General features: G+C 34.5%; 2 protein-coding genes across 6 annotated transcripts in view; one reads left to right on the top strand and one right to left on the bottom strand.

Moving 5' to 3' along the window:
- The window catches only part of LOC103491710 (histone-lysine N-methyltransferase, H3 lysine-9 specific SUVH4), a 31372-nt gene extending 20801 nt beyond the window's left edge, over positions 1-10571 (top strand). For 2 of the 5 annotated variants that reach the window (XM_008451770.3, XM_051085644.1), the window contains exons 11-13: positions 5788-6024; positions 9343-9496; positions 9628-9850. In XM_008451770.3, coding sequence (XP_008449992.2) covers positions 5788-6024; positions 9343-9456 — 351 coding nt within the window. In that variant the 3' untranslated portion in view covers positions 9457-9496; positions 9628-9850. Of the gene's footprint in view, positions 1-5787; positions 6025-9342; positions 9497-9627; positions 9851-10048; positions 10088-10313 lie in introns of those variants that run through there. The other 3 variants (XR_538105.3, XR_007821442.1, XM_051085643.1) reach the window with 3 other exon arrangements.
- A 3650-nt stretch (positions 10572-14221) lies between these two features.
- LOC103491712 (uncharacterized) lies at positions 14222-16906 on the bottom strand. The gene is made up of 2 exons (XM_008451774.3): positions 16423-16906; positions 14222-15334 (listed from the first exon to the last, which is right to left on the bottom strand). Exons 1-2 carry the CDS (start codon positions 16819-16821, stop codon positions 14432-14434), a joined length of 1302 nt encoding a protein of 433 aa, XP_008449996.2. The 5' UTR covers positions 16822-16906; the 3' UTR covers positions 14222-14431.
- Between the last annotated feature and the right edge of the window lie 2860 nt (positions 16907-19766).

The following is a 19766-nucleotide window of genomic DNA, read 5'->3' as shown; positions in this document are numbered from 1 at the left end:
TGTTTATGAGCGGTAGAAATGGCAGCTTCGTTGTTGCAATTGTTAGAATTAGTAGGACTTTGCCCTTAGAGTACTTTTGGAAAGAATAATATATAAGATTTTATTTCCTAAATATTTCCTAGATCTTTTTCTTTCTTATTCCTATTGTACTCTATTTATTCTCCCTTTGTACCTATTGTATTTTGTTCATAAGAAAAATAATAAAAACTAGAGTATCGTGGTTTTTCTCCCGGTTCTCGGGTTTTCACATAAGTCTCGGGTTGTTGTTAATTGCTTTTAATAGCAATAAATCCGTATAGGCGTAGTTAAGGAAATAGTCAACTCTACAAGTATCTTTTATATCCATATGCCCTCGCTAGTTCCATGAGCCAAGGTTCTAAATTCTGCTTCAGCACAACTTCTGGCCACCATATTCCACTTTTTACTTCTCCTGGTAACCAAATTTCCTCCAACAAAGAAACAATATAGATCTTCAGTCTGTAGCACTTCTTGCTCAATCTGCGTTAGTGTAGACTTCTACTTGGAAATGATTATTCCTTTTAAATAGAATGTGTTTCCCAGAAGACCCTTTTAGATACCTCAAAACTCTATTAGTAGCTTCAAAATGATTCGGTCCAGAAGCATGCACAAACTGACTAACCATACTTACAACATACGCAATATCAGGGGGTGTGTATGAGACAGATGGATTAATGTACCAACAAATCTTCGATATCATTTCTTGTCCTTTATTTCTTCAACTTTTGCTGGCAGTAGCTTTAGATTAGGTTCAATAAGAGTTTCTGCCACCCGGCAACCAAGAAGGCCTATTTCTTCAAGTAAGTCGATGCCATACTTTCTTTGATTAATAAAAATCCCCTTGATTTTGCAATCCATTTCTAGGAAGTATTTCAACATTCCTAGATCCTTGATTTGAAACTCGAAAGCTAGTTTTTTTTTTATATTAGCAAAACTTACTTTGTCATCACGTATGAGAATAATATCGTCTACATAAACAAAAATTGAGATTTTATTATTTTTCAAGTGTTTATAAAATAATGTATGATCTGTTTGACTTTGAAGAAATCCATAACTGGACAACTTTTCTGAAACATTCAAATCAAGCTCTTGGGAATTGCTTTAGGCCATAAAGAGATTTCTTCAATTTGCAAATTTTACTATACCTAATTTCCTTTGCAAAACCTGGTGGCAAGCTCATAATGACGGCTTCTTCAAGATTAGACATTTTTCACGTCAAGTTGGTAAAGTGACCAATCTAAATTAACTGCAAGAGACAAAAAAAACTCTAATATAGTTAATTTTGGCAATAGGAGCAAATGTTTCTTGATAATCAATTTTGTATGTTTGAGTGAATCCACTAGCTACTAGTCTAGTCTTGTATCTCCCAACACTACTGTCAACATTATATTTTTATGGTAAGCACCCATTTACCACCCACCGGCTTCTTATTTCTGGGCAACTCTACTACTTCCCAAGTTCCATTTTGTTTCAGAGCACTCATCTCCTCAATAATCGCTAATTTCCAATTTGGATCATTTAAAGCCTCATGTATATTCTTTGAAACAAACAAGTCATCTATCTTAGATGTGAAAGCTCTATGACTATTTGACAATTTTTTATATGACATGAAGTTTGCAATATAGTATTTGGTACAACTTTGAACACCTTTTCTAAGGAAACGAGAACATCGTGGTCAGACACAATAGGCATAGCACTTTGAATAGTTGAAGGACTAGGAATGGAAGAAGCATTGCAAGTTTCATTTGTCGGAGTCTTAGATTGGCTATGCAAAGGATCAACTATCCTATCTTGACTCCTTTGATTAAATTTTTTTTTAGTATAAAACTTAAACTCAGAAACTTTGATCATTTTGTAGTATTGCTCCCTCTGATTGAGAAGTTTCTGTGTTTGGCATCGTAAAACTAGTAACATCAGAACCGGAAAGAGGAATACAACTGTCCCAAAAAATTTCTTCCAGATTTGGTTTCTCCCTCTGAAGAGACTTCTGAGGAAAATAGTGTTGATTTTCCATAAGACACATCTGTACTTCCAAAAAATCTTTCTGTTCAAGGATCAAACATTTATAACCTTTTTGACTTGAAGAGTTAACAGCCCTGTGATCACATTTGGACCAAAAATGACTAGGAATATGAACATAAGTAATACGCGCAAGAATTTTGAGAGGTAATTCAGAAGATATGCAGGATGTTGTAAAAACAAGTTTAAGGTAGTTGATGGGAGTTTTAAAATTCAATATCTTACTAGACATTCTATTTATTAGATAGTTACATGCATGGAAAAGATTATAGCATGTGCCACTTCAAGTAAATGCCTATTTTTTCTTTCAGCAATCCCATTTTGTTGAGGAGTATCTTGACATGTAGACTGATGAATAATTCCTTTGTCTTTCAAAAATTCACAAAAAGAGTTATTAAAGTACTCAGTTCCATTATCTAAGTGTAAAATGCAAATTTTGGTTTGAAATTGGGGGTCAATCATGTTTTAAAAATGCTTAAGAATTTTCACCTCAATTTTCTTTTTTGCATTAAATAAACCCAAGATAAACGAGTACGATCATCAATAAAAGTAACGAACTATCTTTTTCAATTGTGAGTTGAAATTTTAGACGGATCCCAAACATCGGTTTGAATTAAATAAAAATGTTTTGAAGCTTTGTATGATTTTGGAAAATATGTGGATCGATGACTTTTTGCAAAAGTACTACTCTCACAATCAAAAGATAAACAATCAACCCTTTCAATAAATTTGAAAAGAAATGTTTGAGATAAGGAAAACTAGGATGTCATAATCTATGATGCCAAAGTGTAATTTGTTCTTTAATCGAAAAAGAATTGATACTACTTGGGCCTTGAGTTATTTTATTGCTACACGAACCTTCATCAAAGTAGTAGAGACCATCAAGCATCTTAGGACTCCCAATCATCTTCTCCGATTCCTGATCTTGAAAAATATAGTTAGTGTCAAAGAATATATCACGAAAATTGAAATCTTTAGAGAGTTCAGAAACAAATAAAAGATTATCAGCTAATTTTGGAACATGAAGAATAGACCGTAACGAGATGTCAATCAATTTAATGGTTCATCTTCCTAGAATAGAAGAAAAAATCCCATTTGCAATCCTGATTTTTTCATCGCAATATGATGGAGAATATGGATCGAAGATAGAAGAACTGATCATATGATCTAATGCTACGAAATCAATAATCCATGGAAAATAATTACCACAAGAGAAGACTTTATAGGATAATTACTTGTGTGAGTCAAAGAAACACAAGAATTATTAGATGACAAGTTGGTGGGTAGCAATTTAAAGATTTGATGAATTTGCTCTTGTGACATAACGAGCTGAAGATTAACCAAACCATACCTAAAGTAATCAAATTAAATCAGATAAGTGGACAAAAGTTGGATTAACTGAACATCGTTGAATTGGGAAAGCGGTCGATGGCTTTGATTACTGACGACAGCTTAATTTAACCAGAAATAGGATGTGTCAAAGGTGGTCTTTGTCGTTCTTGGTTGTCTAAGGTAAATGTTGGTATTGATTGCTAGTGTTGGTTGTCATTTGGCACAGAAGTTAATTATCAAAAGTGATTTTGGGTGAAGTTTATTGTAGAGGTAGTTGTTGGTGCCCCAAGTTGAAGGTGATTGTTGAAGTTATTTATCAAAGGTGATTTTCGCCAAAGTTTGTAGTTGTAGTTGGTTCTCAAAAGTATAAGTTGGTTGCGTGGAAGTGATCTTGAAGTTGGTCGTAAGAGTTTGTTGCCGTAGCCTAGAATTTGTATTGTTAAGGTGGTCATCGAAGTTGATTTTCTTTGAAGTTTGTTCATCGGAGAATGGTTATTGGAACTCAAAATTTGTCGCGGAGTTAGTGGCGCAAAGATAGTCGTTGGAGGTGGTTGTTGGAACTCGAAACCGATCATCAGAGTTAAACGTGTGAAAGTGGTCGTCAAAGTTGGTTCTTGGAGTGTGGCAATGGTAATTGTCAATGGTAGTTGATGGGTGAACCCATTGGCAATATTGGGGAGAAGGGAGAGTTGAGGTGAATTGGTAAAATATACCAACTCAACTCCACCATGTAAAGTTTGTGGCCCAAAGAGTGAGTTAGTATATTATATCATTTCAAATCATCTCATGTTGGTGTGCCAAACAACACTCAGTTGAGTTGTCTCATTGTGCCTCTTGATCCATAGGAATTTTGCTTATTGCTCTTTGCATAACTCTATTGTACTTTAAGTATTAGTGTTATTCAATTTTATTAATGAAGAGACTTGTTTTCTTTTCCAAAAGGGGAAAAAAAATCTTAGAAGATTGCTTTGGAAGAAACTGTTGGATATTATATTAAATATACACTTACCTATCAGTTTAAGCTTTTCGTTGAATTGGTGATTTAAGATGGTATCAGAGCAAGTGGTTTAGGGAGGTCTTGTGTTCAAGCCCTTGCATTGTTGTTTTCTCCCCAATTAATATTGATCTCTACTTGTTGGGTCTTTCTAATATTTCATGGTGAGGAGTGTGAGTGATATAAGTAAATTTGTCTTCAACCACCAGCTTAAGGCTTTGGGTTGAATTGGTGATTTAAGATAGTGTTGGAGGCCATTAAACCCGAATGGGTATTTGGCCTGAGATTGGTGAGCCCAAGGAGACACCATCTTGAGGGGGCATGTTGAGATGTTGAGAATCCCACATTGAAAGCCAAGGGGACTCACACTCCTTATAAGATAGATGAGCTACTCCTCCTGTAGTTATTTGGTCTTGAGATGGAATCCTATATTATCAAATATGAGCTTTTGGGTTGACTTGGTGATGTAAGATGGTATCGAAGCAGGTTGTTGTAGGATGTCCTGGGTTCAAGCCCATGCGCTGTTGTTTTCTCCCCAACCCACAAGTGAGGAATGTTGGATATTATATTAATTTATCCTCACCTATCAACTTAAGCTTTTTAGTTGAATTAGTGATTTAAGAGATAGAAGGTGTGGTGGTTAACTGACATAGAGAAAGCTTTTATAAGGTTGATAAGCTTTTATAAGGTTGATTGGGAATTCGTGGAGCTCACCCTCATAGCTAAAGGCTAAATGGAAAAAATGGATAAAGGGTTGTGTTACCTCGTATAACTTCTCTTTTATTAATACTGGTTGTCCTTGCTTCTCTTTCTTTAATACTGGTTGTCCCAAGGGAAAGATTGGTGCTATGAGGGTCCTTAGACATGGCAATCCATTATTTTCACATTTTTTGTTATTATTATGAAATGTTTTAGTAAAATTATGATCGAGGTGAGTGAGTGGGATTATTAAATGCCTCCCTCTGTGTCCGCCACCTCCTTTTTTGCTGGCGATGCCATCCTCCTTCCGGAACTGGATGCTCCTGCAGTTGAAAACTTGTTTGGCCTTGTTAACTATTTTAAAAAGGCATCAGGGTTGAATATCAACCACATGATATGAGATTGTGGCCATTAACTCTACACGATATGTTATTAAATCGATTGCTAGAAAATTTGGTCGCAATTAGGTCAGTGGCCTTGCAGATATCTTGGCTTGCCTTTTTTCCCCTCCCTTTTGACAAGCCATGTACAATATCATGTTGAATCCTATTATTGAGAAAATTGATAGAAAGCTACAATCATGGAGCCAGCACAGCTCGGTGGTTAAATTGAATTTGAATTCTCTAATATTCAAATTAAATTATCCGAGCTTCTAATTTCTATTTCAGCCTCTCTTTTTCTATTTCCATACTAATCATAGATATTTACTTTGTCTATTCTTGTAGAGGCGCTCAAGAGATGCATCCTTGCCAGCAAACAATTCTTTGGATGTTGTAGATGATCGAAGATCCGAAAGTGTGCCAGAGTTTTGCATTGATGCTTGTTCCACTGGAAATATTGCCAGGTTTATCAATCATAGTTGCGAACCTAATCTTTTTGTCCAATGTGTATTGAGCTCACACCATGACATCAAACTTGCTCGAGTGGTACTATTTGCTGCAGAAAACATACCACCTCTCCAGGTTTCAACTTACACGTGTTTTGCTCTTACTATCAAATGCTAGTGCATGTTAGTTTCTGCAACAGATGTTCTTTTGTGTAGAAAGAGATGATTCTTTTTAATTTTTTCTTTTTGTTAATTACCTCTCTTTGAACTTCCATTAGCATAAATTATTGTTACACCTCATTTGGTGATGAGAAACTTTTAAGTTCCTTATTTTCTTTTTGAAACGGAGACAAGCCTCTTCATCAATAATAACAAAAGAATCTAATGCTCAAAGTACAAGATAATTATACAGAGCGCAAAAAGGCTAAAACAGGTACTAACAATATCCAAATCAAAGTCAGCAATAATAATGAGCTAATCGAAATCCTCCAACCCAAAACAACAAATGAAATCTAGAGTATAAACTAGGTACAGAATAATTTAAACAGATTGTCAAAAGGAACCCAAAGTAAGTTGACAACTTGCTCACTAGCTTCGAGATGAGTGAAGGAGCCCCTAGAGAACAACAACCATCCTTGCTGAATCTTCATGAAGTGGAGCCACAAAACTGCCAAAAACAATAATTGTTCAACCAGTTGGAAACATTTCTTGAGCTCAGCTTCTTCATTGAATCTAGGGATACTACTAATTCTGAAATAAGTGTTTCAAGTGACTTGAATCACAATCTCTTTATCTGCAATCTTCAAACCACCCCAAGTTTTGCTATACAAATTCCTGTGTAATCGATTATTGAACCAAAAAGTGACAAAAATCAAAGTTTAAACGAAAATTAGTTTGCATTCTTCTACCAGGGACTTTAAATGGGATGGAATTTTGCAGCTGAGACTGAGAGGGGGGTTTCAAAGAGGTGTTTTCCAACATTCAGTTCCTTTTCATTTTGAAACAAATCATTGAGATTAGTTTCTAAGGAGTTCTTCAAAGGATGATCCTCCAGCTCACTTAGTTTTTCCAAATGATCATCTTCCTCATTGCTCACATTAAAAGGAGAGTTAAAATCTGAATCACATTCTTTTTGGATGGAAGGCCTAGAGTATGACGAGGGGAGCCTCTCAAAAACTGAACGTTTGAGGAAGGTAAGGAAAACACAGAATATTTAAAATGTGGATGGCAGGATCTCTAAGGGACTGATTGGGTTGAAAGAGAAGGAACTTGAACTTGCGTGCAATTTACCTGCAAAGAATTAGGGTTTTGATCTAAAGATCAATTCTGCTTTTAAGGTACTCTTTTTCTAGTTCTGAATATCTGCCCTAATTGAAGATGAAGAAGTTTGTCCTTTTACCTTTAGGGTATGTCTATGATGGGGTTTTAGGGGGAAAAGGGTCAGGAAATTGGGCCAAACCATGTTTGGCCCAAGGGTTATAATAAATGGGGATTAGGGTTATCTTAATCTCCAAATAACTATATCTTCTCCTCTCTTTTCCTTTTTTAATCCTACACTAGCCTATCCAAATAACCCAATCCAAATTCTATTATTGTTTTTTAAATTACTACAATCATAACCTTTCCCCAAACACATTATTATAACACTACTATCATAATCTCTATCCCAAACACATACTATCATAACACTACCTTTCATATTCCTTTCCCCAAACACATATTACGATAACACTACTAATAATAACCTTTCTCCCAAACACATATTATCATAACACTAGAATTATCATAATCCTAGGATTATTATAATCCTTTTCCCCCATAACTCTTTCCCTCCCCCAAACGCATCCTTAAAGATTCATAATTTTGTGGATTTTGGTTTGACAACACCTTTGTCTTTACTAGAGCCTTTTTTAAGAGATCCTTCAGCCTCCTCCTAACAAAATGCTTGGGGAACGTCTTAAAGTGCAGCAGGGGTTTCTTTGATTTGTATGCTTTTTGAATGTACCTCTTAAACCAGATCTAGCTGGAAGACGCATGAGATGAAGAAGATAAAAGATGCAGAAGAGTAGAGGCTTGAGGCCATTTTAGATGGATCTACGATGGGCACTGGCTCAGCCTTTGGGGAAGGGTTAACTGACACTGAAGAAGCAAGAGAGAAAGACCTTCTAACAGCAAAACTTGGAGCGGTAGAATTCTAGCAATTAACCGATTGGATGAGCTTTGGATCTAAATAAGACGAATTAGCCTGAATGTCTCTAGTTCTCGGTGGGCAATAAAGAGGGAGCAGCCATAAATCACTCTTCTTCGTAAACGACTTTCAACTTCTGCTTCATTTTTTCCTCCAAAAATGAAGGGATTGTTGTTTGAACTTAGTGTTTTAGTGGGCTTTACAACTGTGTGAACATTAATTATGCCTTTTGGAGGGAAGGAATTAATGCTTGACTTCTCACTGATTGACTTCCTTTAGTGTCAGGTGGCTGCACCTAAGAATCCAACCCTTCCTTTGGATTGCAAGGCATTGGTTGGCCTTCCCATTTAAGAGAACCAAAGAGCCCAAAGAACTCTCTCCTTTGATTGCACACCCTTTCAAATTCCATCAGAGTTCACAATGACCTTTGGATTTACCTCATGCTCAATCACTTTCTCCGACTCCGGTGAAGCAAACTCATGTTTCTAAAGTTTCAACTGATTGAATTTTTCCAACTGTATTTGAATAAATGGATTTTGGGTTTGTCCTTGTCGTGTCTTGTATCCTAGATCAAGAATTTGATGGTTTCTGATGGTATATATGCAATTTTGCTTTATTAGAAACTTCAGAACTTTTCCTTAAATAAGGATTCTTCCTAGGAATAAGTAAAAATTTAAGAAAGCGCATTTTTGTTCTTGATTTCCTCTAGGTTTCTCATCCTTAGGAATAAATAAAATTTTAAGTTTCTTCACTATTGTCTGATGTCATGAAGCTCAGTCTGTGGCCACAATAAACTGGTTTGAGCCACTCATATATACGGCTAAAAATTCAAATCTTATTTTCAAAAATTGAAAGAATAATTCTAAGTTCAGAAATTGAAAACTTAACGGTGTTCGCTAACGGTCTTTTTTTTCTTTCTGTTGTCTTTTGTTTTTTGTTTTTTGTTTTTGTTTGAAACTTGTGTTAGTTTCCTCACAATTTCTTTTATTATTATCGTGTGTTCTTTTTATTAAAGAAACAAACTTAGATTTTCTTTCTTAAAAACAATGATTTGGACTTCAAAAACATTTTAGAAAGTAGATAACAAAGTAAAGAAACGCATAGATCATATCTAGAAGTAGTGATTAAAAACATAATTTTGGAAAACTAAAAATCAAATGGTAATTGAATGCAGCATTCACAGTAATCAAATTAAGTTAATTTCTCCCATTAGATTATGTGGAGGATCTTTATTTTGGAACTTTTTTAAGTATTTGTTAATTGCAGGAACTGACATACGACTATGGGTATGCACTTGATAGCGTGTATGGTCCAGATGGGAAGATAAAACAGATGCCATGCTTCTGTGGTGCAACTGAGTGTAGGAAACGCTTGTTTTAGTCTAGTGAAAGCCATCAGATGCTGGTACACTATCAATATGGTACCCTCCCTCTATCTTCTGTTTTCATTTCTTTCTTCTCGTAAATCATTCTTTTCAGTTTCTTTTCAGTTTCTTTTCATCCTGAATTAAATCACCAAACTCATCGTGTTCGAATTTGTTCTCATTTCTAGGTACATCATACGTCCGCACAGATCCACCCCTCAAAACCACATTTTGATATTACTCATAGGGGAAGTTGTACATACATTTTTTGGGGGAAAAACTGTTGAAAAGTTTTAATCCGTGATGCCTTCTATATTGGATTGTTAAAACCTGATTTTGTTTTGATGCGATAATCTGTGACTTGGACGTTTACTAATACAACGGTTATAAAACTTTACAACTATATTTTAATGTTTTGGCTGAATTCTTAATCTAGTTAAGTAGCTATACAAAAAAGTTCCAATCTATCTCTGAATTATTGAGGTATAATTTGATTGCTTAGATGGAGATCGTCAGATGGTTGATGCAGACAGTATTTGTGCTCTTTAAAGAACTTTCATTTATCTGGACTGAGTTTAAAAAATGATTATGGTTCATTTTCTGACGTAGGTAACGGTTGACAACAATTTTTTAGTACCACATATGAAGGTATGAGAATTTGAAGAGTATATATTAACTACTATTAGTTAAGCTATGCTACATTGGTAGAAACTATTGACAGCATTTGGTATGATGGTAATTTTTGAAGTAATGTTAATCTATATAAACTTTTATGTTATGTTCTGTAATTCATTTGTCATTGTTTATGCTCTTACATTTGAAATTCAATTCCTAGTTTGTATTTCAATTACTTTTTTTTTTTTTTATTATGTAGGTGGACTGAGATGTTTCTGATGCGAAATTCCTAGTCTATCTCATCTCACCACCTTGAATACAAAGGATGGAAAGATGACTTTCTTTTAGTTTCTAGAATTGTAGTTACTAGAAAGAAAAAGAAAGTGTACAGAATCATACAGAAGAAATTGGAATCCAAGGGGCCAGTCAACAAACAAGCTACTTCGTTCAGTAAATGACGGCCACAAAAGGTATACTGCAAAAGATAATTCAATTAAAAAACATCATTATTTTCAAAGTTGATGATGAAATGTCATTTTATAAACACTGACTAATTGAAATTTGGAAAAAATAACTAGAATCATGGCGAACCAATAATATAAACCTCTTTATCGTGACATTTGTTAATAGTAAATTATTATGTGGTCGATAAACTGGATAAAAAATCGGACCCCTAGGGGGCAAATTGGTTTGGTGTAAAGTAAATTCTGAGGTGGCCTGAAAAATTGTTGCGGCTTTGAAGTAGGTGGAAAATTATTATTTTCAGTCTAAGAAGTGCTTCATTTTTCAAAATTCGCCTTTTTTAAAAAAAAATAATAAATGGTTTTTAAGCATGGTTTTTTACCTCTTTTTTAAAAAATTAGGTTTTCTAACATATTCATGCCTAACTTTTGTGGAGAAGTAACTTCTATACTGAGGATGCCACCTAGTGATGTTGCATAAGTATCCATGTGGAGCAAAAGAAATGTTTTAAGTTTCATTTTTGTTAGCTATTAAAATTTTCGCATTATCTGTATGTGCTGTTTCTCTTGCCAATTTGAAATCTCTTTCCCAATAAAAGTTGAGAAAGATGTTAGAAAAACTAGTTAAGTTGTTACAATGTATTCTAATTCATGGTTTGGTCCACCAATTATAAATGTTGGTAAAGTTGAGTTGGTATATTATACTAACTCTATTCTTCTCGATGTTTCCAATGGATTCACCCCTCAACCACCATTGACGATTACCATTGTCACATCGAGAACCTACTTTAACAATACTTTTACATGTCCAATTTCAACAATTGATTTTAGGCTCTGTAACCACCACTGATGAAAAACTTCAGTGACCATATCTACGTGATCGACTTCAAAGACTAATTTTGTGCTTAGATGATTTCTGATAACAAATTCTGACAAAAGTTTTTTGTGACCACTTTTGTTCGACCAAGGCTTCAACAACAAACTCTTACGACCACCTCTGAGGTCACTTTCATGCAACCAGCTTCTACTTCCGATAAGCACCTATGACTACAAACCTTGACGAAAATTATCTTCGATAATAAACTTCAACAATCACTTTCAACTTTGGGTTCCAACAACTTCTATCATAAACTTCAACAAAAATTAGTTTTGATAGTCAACTTCACTAACAATCACCTCTAACAACCAATTCCAGCATTCACATTATACAACCAAGAACTACAAATACCACTATTGATCAACTTCAACTACGATCATATTTGACGGCCAACTCTAACAATTATTTTGAGAAGCTAATTCCAACTCACTCGATCAATACTATACCATGGAAAAAAAAGCTTGGCTGACATGAATGCTTTTAAATTCAATTTGAACTATTAGCTAAATAGTTGGGTAAGTGCACACACATTATATTTTTATTTAATTGAGTTCACATGTCAATTGACTGTTAAGAGTTTGAAGAAATATGTATATAGTTGAATGGTGAATAAAAAGTAAAGCAAAAAAAAAAAAAAAAAAAAAAAAAAAGAAACAAATAACAAAAAAAATTGCCCATAAAAGGATTTTTTTTTTTTTTCAAAATAAACATTTTCCTAGAAAAAAAATTAGTGAAATAGGAGATGTGTTTTCTAATGATCCTTCAAATCTGGAAGAATTGAATGTAAAATTATTGAAGAAATGCTGTGACATTCAATTAAAACAAATCAAGAAAAAGTAAAAGATGATAATGAAGTTCATCGAGAAAAATCAGAAATAAAAGGTTTTGATTTCTGTTATGTTTTACCTTTTATTTGTTGGGTTAATTGTTGTTCATTACAAATAAGATAGAAAAAAACTAAAATAAAAACAAGAGAAAAAAATGTTATCCATATTTTGATAAACAAAGATGTTTAAAATTATTGAATAAAAAAATTCATTAATTAAAGAAAATAGAATTCAAAAAATTGCACTAGATATCTTTGATATATGAACTCACTCTACACCCGAAACACAAATATATGAACTCCACAAACACGATACTCCAAACAATCCCTAAAAAAGTTTTGATCCTTTCTTGTCTGAACTAGGGTCCGAAGGACGTAAGGATTGACCAAGGAAGGGATAGTTAGCCTTAAGATTCGAAGGATCGGCATCACCTTTTCCTTTTCCTTCTTCCTTCGAAAAATTTCCCTTATTAGTATAGGGTTGGGGAATGAGAAAACCCAGGAGAATCCAGACCTCTGATACCTACATTCGAGGGGAGCGGGAAAGGAAAGGAGGGAGGACTGAAAATTAAGAGAAAGCCCTTCGGCCAGATTTGTGAATGACCCTATTTCCGGATGCAAGACTCTGAATTGGGTCAAATTTGGTATCATAGCAAAGACTGTAATAGGATATACTTTCCCTGATAGGTTCGACAGGTCAAAGACGCCTCATTGTCTTTTCGTCTCAATGTGAGACATCCTTCTCTTGCCTAAGACAAGGCCGATCCATCTACTAAGTCAAGCTTCTTTCCCTTTCAGTTACCGACTCCCATTATGTGTGATGAGGCGTACTACCTCTTAAAGGAAAGCTACATGAAGAGCTCTTCCAAAAACCTACTAACAAAAAAGCAAACTTCTATTTTGATCTACATTACTAATTAAAGCTTTTCGTACTCTCATTCATTCCCAGAAAGAGATTCGAGATGAGTGAAGGGGGATGCACCTAATTTTAACCCTCTTTGCTTCAATGAACGCACCAACGCATAAGTCAGAAGTGGGACAGGCCCACCCTTCCATGCTTTGACGGTCGGGTAGGAAAAATCAGGAAAAGGACCAAAACAAGCCTTTCGACGTGACGGAAAAGAGACCTACATAGTGTAAAGATCCTTCTAGGAAGAAAATGACTATAGGCAAGCCTAAGATAGTAATACCCACATTCTTTGCCTTTCGACAGAAAGATTTTCCGCTCCATGGGTCGTAGTAGGCGAGCAAGTAGACTATGTTCTATTGTTCCCAGATGCATTCTTGAAAGCATCAAAACTATGCATATCACGGACAAAAAGATTAGTTCGTCACATATTCAAAATACATCTTGATCCTACCGATAATCAACTGCCTCAAACATAGAAAGAGGGCCAAAAGTAGCTCAACCATAAAAAGAGGGACGGGTGCCTTTGGGATAGGTGCCTCTCTTTACCTTTGGCCTTGTACTCGAGAGTCTTGAATATACGAGATAATGGGGCTGAAACTCCATCCATGAGCTCCTTCTGAACACTATCTTTTGTCTCAACTAGAAGATAAATGAAGAAAGATACCTCGTGCTAGCGTTCCAATCTTCTTATCAGATGATATGCGCTCGACTTGAGAGGAGATGTGTGCTCGACTTGAGAGGGGATGATATGCGCTCGACCTTGGGGGGGCGGAGAGGAAGGGGATTATTCTCAATATTGAGTTTCATGGGGAGTGCTTTCTTGCTCCAGGTAAGTTTAATTTCCTCAGCTAAGTATCATGAATTAACCAGCTAAGTATCATGAATTAACCACTATATTTCTCACGTACCATTTAGGATTTGAAGGCTTAATATCTACAGCTTTGAATTACTAATTTTGAAGTTCATAAATCCTGTAAAGAATGGGGACTAAGAGTATAGTCATAGTTCTTAGCCTTGTGCATTAGATATACCATTCATAACTTTAATATCCTACAATCTATCTCTAGTGTCGTAAGGTCAAGAAGATTGTAGATTGATGTGTTAATTGATCGCTTTAGATGCAATCCGTAACTTGTAAACTTGCCCAATCTCAAATAGGCTGTCAACAACTGTTGCAATGTCCCTAAAATATCGTACATCAAACAAGGTGCCTTAAAAGACCATCAATAACAGTTCAACACAAACAATGCCCGATGGAAAAAGGTGTAATTTAAGAGCAGCGTCTTGCTATATCAATCAGGCTTCAGGCCTCCTCCTCCGACTCCATATTATTAGCTCTCGTTCTGTACTGGCGGTCTGGCTTCTGTGAGCTGTTTCTTCTAATTTCTAATTTATCAGGCTCATCTTCTTCCATTGAACAAACATCATCCGTCTGATCATCCACAGCGGCAATGCCGATAGACATGCCTTTCTTTTGCACAACCTCCTTCTCAACTCCACTCTGCAGAGGAGAATTTTCAAGCATTATTGTATCATCTGCTTTCTTTTTTGGTATGAAGGTGATGGATTTTGGAGGACCAGTTGAAGCATCATCCTGATGGGACTCGATTCTCTTTGATTCTCTCACCAGCTGAAGGAAATTCATATAAGCTTTCTTGTTAGACTCTTCGTCTACATCATTGGACGAGTTGAAAGTATAATGTGTGTATCTTGAAGGATTTAGTAAGTAGTCGGGGACTTGAGTGCCTTGAGATGGGAAGGTCACTTCGTTGCCAACCTCTGCACCTCTGGGCAAAGAGTTTGTTTTCACAACGAAATCTTTAGATTCTTGAGAATTTTGAGGAATTTTACATTCAGGGTCAAATCGGACACGCTTGTGCGACTTCGCATCTAGATGATTATCTTTCCTTTTAAGAATAGATTTTGGGTTTTGGAAAGCGTTGCTTTCAGAATCTGTGATGGCTACAGCAGTGTTCTTAGAGACATGCAACGAATCGATTGTTTTAGAAGCTTCTGCATCTTCCTTGAGTCTAACTTTTGCAGCCAAGTGATTAGCGCGTGGATCTCTGGTGAAATTCCTTATAGAAGTAGGAAGCTCGGTGGATGAACCTATTTCAATACCACAGTCAGTTACGTCTTTCATATACAACCGATCTCCATTTTTCTCCTTGCCAACTGCAACTTTATCATACTCATCTTCCTCTTCCTGCAGAATTTTTTCAGTCACACATCAATCTGTAATACACTTCAGGTGGCAACCCTACAAATCAAATAGAGGACATAGACTAATTCAAGACAACCTAAATGATGCACCATATTCCACAATGCACCAAACAAATATCCAGTATGATAAGATCACACAAGGATCAAGGAGAGGGTAATTACAATAGAATTTGTTGTAGCTACGGCAAGACTGACATGCATTTAGTTGTAAACTATGCAGCACATACACTGATACGAGATACGGATACAGCAATATGTCAATTTTAAAATTTCTTAAAGTAAATTTTTTAAAGAATTGATAACGATACGTTTGAAGATATGTTTTTTTCTTTAAAAATCTAGGATATAGGTAAATTTAACATAAAAGATATTAAATGTGACTCACTAAATCCACGAAAAATCATAAAAGGTCAAATTAATGACAATGGTACAAAGTACAATTCAAACATTAAAGTACGATAGAAAAAACATGTACAATAATCAATAGAATGCAATACAAAAGAGACAAGCTACCAGAGAAGAGGAAGAAGATTCGAGAAAAAAATTGAAGATAAGCAAAGAACTTAGTACATTTGTTGACAGATATTCAATAGGGTTATTTTACAAGACTTCGGGGATACAAATGTGATGATGTAAGATTAGGTTATTTATTTATTTTTGGATGCGGGAATGGGCATTTTATTGAGCGTTGAGTTGGAAAATAGTAGAGAAAAAATAGCAAAAAAATCGATACATCAACATAAATACGATAGGTCAAATCTCGCGTTCGCTTTAGCGTATGTATTTTTTGCATCAGATGAAATATTTGTGTTCTAAATAAGGTTAACAAAGTAGAGAAAACAGTAGCCTGATCTTCGTATATCTTCTGGTTCCTTCCCAACCACAAGCGCTATAAGAACGTGTAGCCTTGCCACACGACATAGAATCAAATTTCAAACGCTATGTAGATAGCTTAAATTCGAAATACCAACTTCTCAGTTCATCGTCAAGCCCTACCAACTCATTTCCCTACCCTACCCATAAAGCAGCAAAAAACTAAGTCTAGATTAATCAGAACAGTGAGCAAGATACCTCATAATCAAGCGTGCAATCCCGCCCAATGGAGGACTTGATTTCCCATTCTTCACCTCCATAATCATCAGGTTTAGGGAACTTACTAGACGACCCATTGGACTTTGGATTTTCGTCCAAATCATCGAGGTCATCCTCGAAATCGTCTCGAAATCCAAATAAATTCCTCTCGTTTACCTTCGTTCGGCCGTCGAAGAACGAGGTCGGTTCGAGGTCCGATTCGGGTGGTTGTTCTTCCTCTTTCCCTTTGATCCACTCTCTCCTCTCGATTTCATCGTCGGTAAGGGACCATAGAGAAGAGAGAGATGAATTGAAAGGTGAGGATGAAGAAGACGCAGTAGATGAGGAAGAGAGAGAACCAAAGATTCTGTCGACACGAACTTTAAAACTGTCGTCCATTCTGGGCGAAGGGGTTAACAATGGTGATTTTAGGGCTGTGTTTTGATTTCAAAGAATAAAATGGAGAAGGAAATTTTGGGGGTTTGATTTTCGCTTCTAGTCGTATCTTTAACGGACGGGTCAAGTTGGAAGGCAGCGACTTCATCGGCTCATTGGGTTAATGAATGGGCTTACGTCGGTTGGGCTTTGGGCCCATAACCAAACTCAGGCAAATTATTGGGGCCAACTAAAGAATACCGTTTTTCAAGTTTTTATTTGGAAATGAAAGATTTAGAAAAAACACTTTAGTCAATTTGACTGATTGTCCTAAAATTAAATTTATTAGTAAATTTCGGAAATAATTAGAAAATATTACCTTATTTACATTATATCATATTTATTATGTAATTTATTACTTCCTCAATTATTCTAATAATTAATATATAATTATAATTTTATTTGATATTATGATATCATTTAATGTAGATATGCAATTATTATGAAATAAAATATTTAATATGAAAATACTTTATTTATTAATATCATGTACAAATTAACTGTTTACGACCACGAAATCTTCAATTTTTACAGCTGCATCTAGCATCGGAAATGATTTTTCTTCACTATTTTTCTCGTCTCCTTCAAGATATTCCAGTTAGTTTCTTTAAGCAATTCCTACTCCGGCTTGCACATCCTATTCCGTCGTCGATAATTCTCAAAGTGGTTAGAATTCGTCCTTTGTCGATTTCGATTTCGTTCTAATTTCTCCTTTTATTTCATCCTTTCGTTCTCCTCAAACTTCTGGTTAGTTTTCTCCCTCAATTGCTCTTAGTATTCGTCACTCTATTATTCCTTTTTTTCACGTAGAACATTTTTACTTTTGACTTCGTAATATTATTTTTAGATATATACCCCTTCATATATAAAAAAGACTTTGTAGCGACATACAGTAAACTACATATTCTCGCCGCATATTATATACTTTCCAGTCAAGTTCTTTTTTTTTAATCATATAGTAATATTATTTTGTTAGTCATATATACATTTATATGGTAAATATGCAATAAACTATATGTAGTAAACTGCATATTCAGTAAAAATTTGTATTTATAATATAAATTTATATTGTAAATACTACTAAAACAGTAAAATACACATTCTCACCTTATGTATAATATGCAGTGAGAATATCATACATACATATTCTCATATACTATACATAAATAAATTTATTGGTCATTGAATGACGAGAAACTTACAGTTATCTTCAAAATATGATATCTATGACTATACATTTTATTCAACCATTAGAATTATTATATACATAATATTATTTCACATAAACTATACCTAAACAAATTTAACATTTTCTCTCCATTCAACCAGCTTCTCATCAAAGTTCTTGGATCTTCAAAACTTCCATCAAAGTTCCTACCTTGGAAATATATTCAACTTTCGTCCAACATTATTACCTCCTACTTATCACATACATTATATATACCATAGAACAAGAAATGTTTTACAATGCCACTCATCATAATTTTTTCTCATCCATATTCTTGTAAACATCCATTCCATATATAAAATCATATTAAAAGTATTCTTCAGAATGCTAACGCAGAATAGAGAGCATATATTTTCTTCGGTTTCCAGAAAAACTATATATTTAGTATTATTTCATATATACTATACATAAACAAATTTAACATATTCTCTCTCTTCAACCAGCTTCTCTTCAAAACCCTAATAAAGTGCTTACATCTCATACATATTCAACTTTCCTCCAACATTATTATGTCCTATTTATCACATTACATGTGTTTTATAATGTCACTCATCATAATTTTTTCTCATCCATGTTCCTGTAAACAGATTCACCAATCAATATATAAAATCATATAAAAAAATGTACACTTGTAACTGTTTAATGTTGTAAATCACATAAAGTATTAACTAACCAAAACAGAATCAAAATGGAATCACATCAAACATGTTTCGACATTCAACGTTCATCAATTACTCTATTCTATTCAACTTGAATATACTAAAGTTCTTGTGAAAGTAGTTTAAAACTTGGTGCTTGAAATCCTTCACTATTTAACTCTACTTTTTCTTTTTTTGGCTATGCTGATCCAAATTTTGTTGTGAATGGAGGCCTCATTATTTTTTAAGGTAGAGTTCCTCTCCTCATGCTCTTGTTTACAGCCTACTAATAAGTAAATATATTTCTTCTTCGAGCTTGTTATTCTAGACAGAACTTATCATGGTATATATCATATATTATATCATATGTATATATAAAGCATTAGTAATATACGTACATTGACTGTAGCACTTTTTCCAATTAAACTTTTCTGAACCTGTGCTTTCTCCATTTTATTCTTCTACATCAAACACATTCAACATAAATTAATTATTTTCACACGACATTTAAATTCATAAGTAATAACTATATAAAGAATTTCACAAAAGTACTTACCTTCATTTTGATTACTTCCCTTTCAATTTTATCTACTTCTTTAAGTAGAGTTAGTGCTATATACAACGTCATCAATGCAATCATTTTGTCCATCCTAATCATCATGATATTGAGTATGTAATATATATAGCAACATAAAATTATATGAAATAATGAAGCACTATCACATCTATTAATAATGATAATATATGTCTTCCATTTTCATTATCATTTTGGCCATCTTGATCATCATAATAGTGAATATGTAATATATACAACAAAACATAATTATATGAAATAATAAAGTATTATCACATTTCTTGATATTAATAATATACCTGCAGTCCTTCATTTTCATTATCTTTATCCCCCTTCAGTATCTTCACTATTATTTGTCAAATCGTTCCCTTATTGTCTTCATTGTTATCCCTCTCTGTGTTTTCTTTGTCTTCCACTATTGCACTGCTTTTCTCTTTCAAGAGTTCTTTTAGGCCTTTAACCTCCACAA

The sequence above is a fragment of the Cucumis melo genome, chromosome 6 (genome assembly GCF_025177605.1).
Source record: "Cucumis melo cultivar AY chromosome 6, USDA_Cmelo_AY_1.0, whole genome shotgun sequence".
Taxonomy (NCBI): domain Eukaryota; kingdom Viridiplantae; phylum Streptophyta; class Magnoliopsida; order Cucurbitales; family Cucurbitaceae; genus Cucumis; species Cucumis melo.
This window is presented reverse-complemented; position numbering and strand designations above follow the sequence as displayed.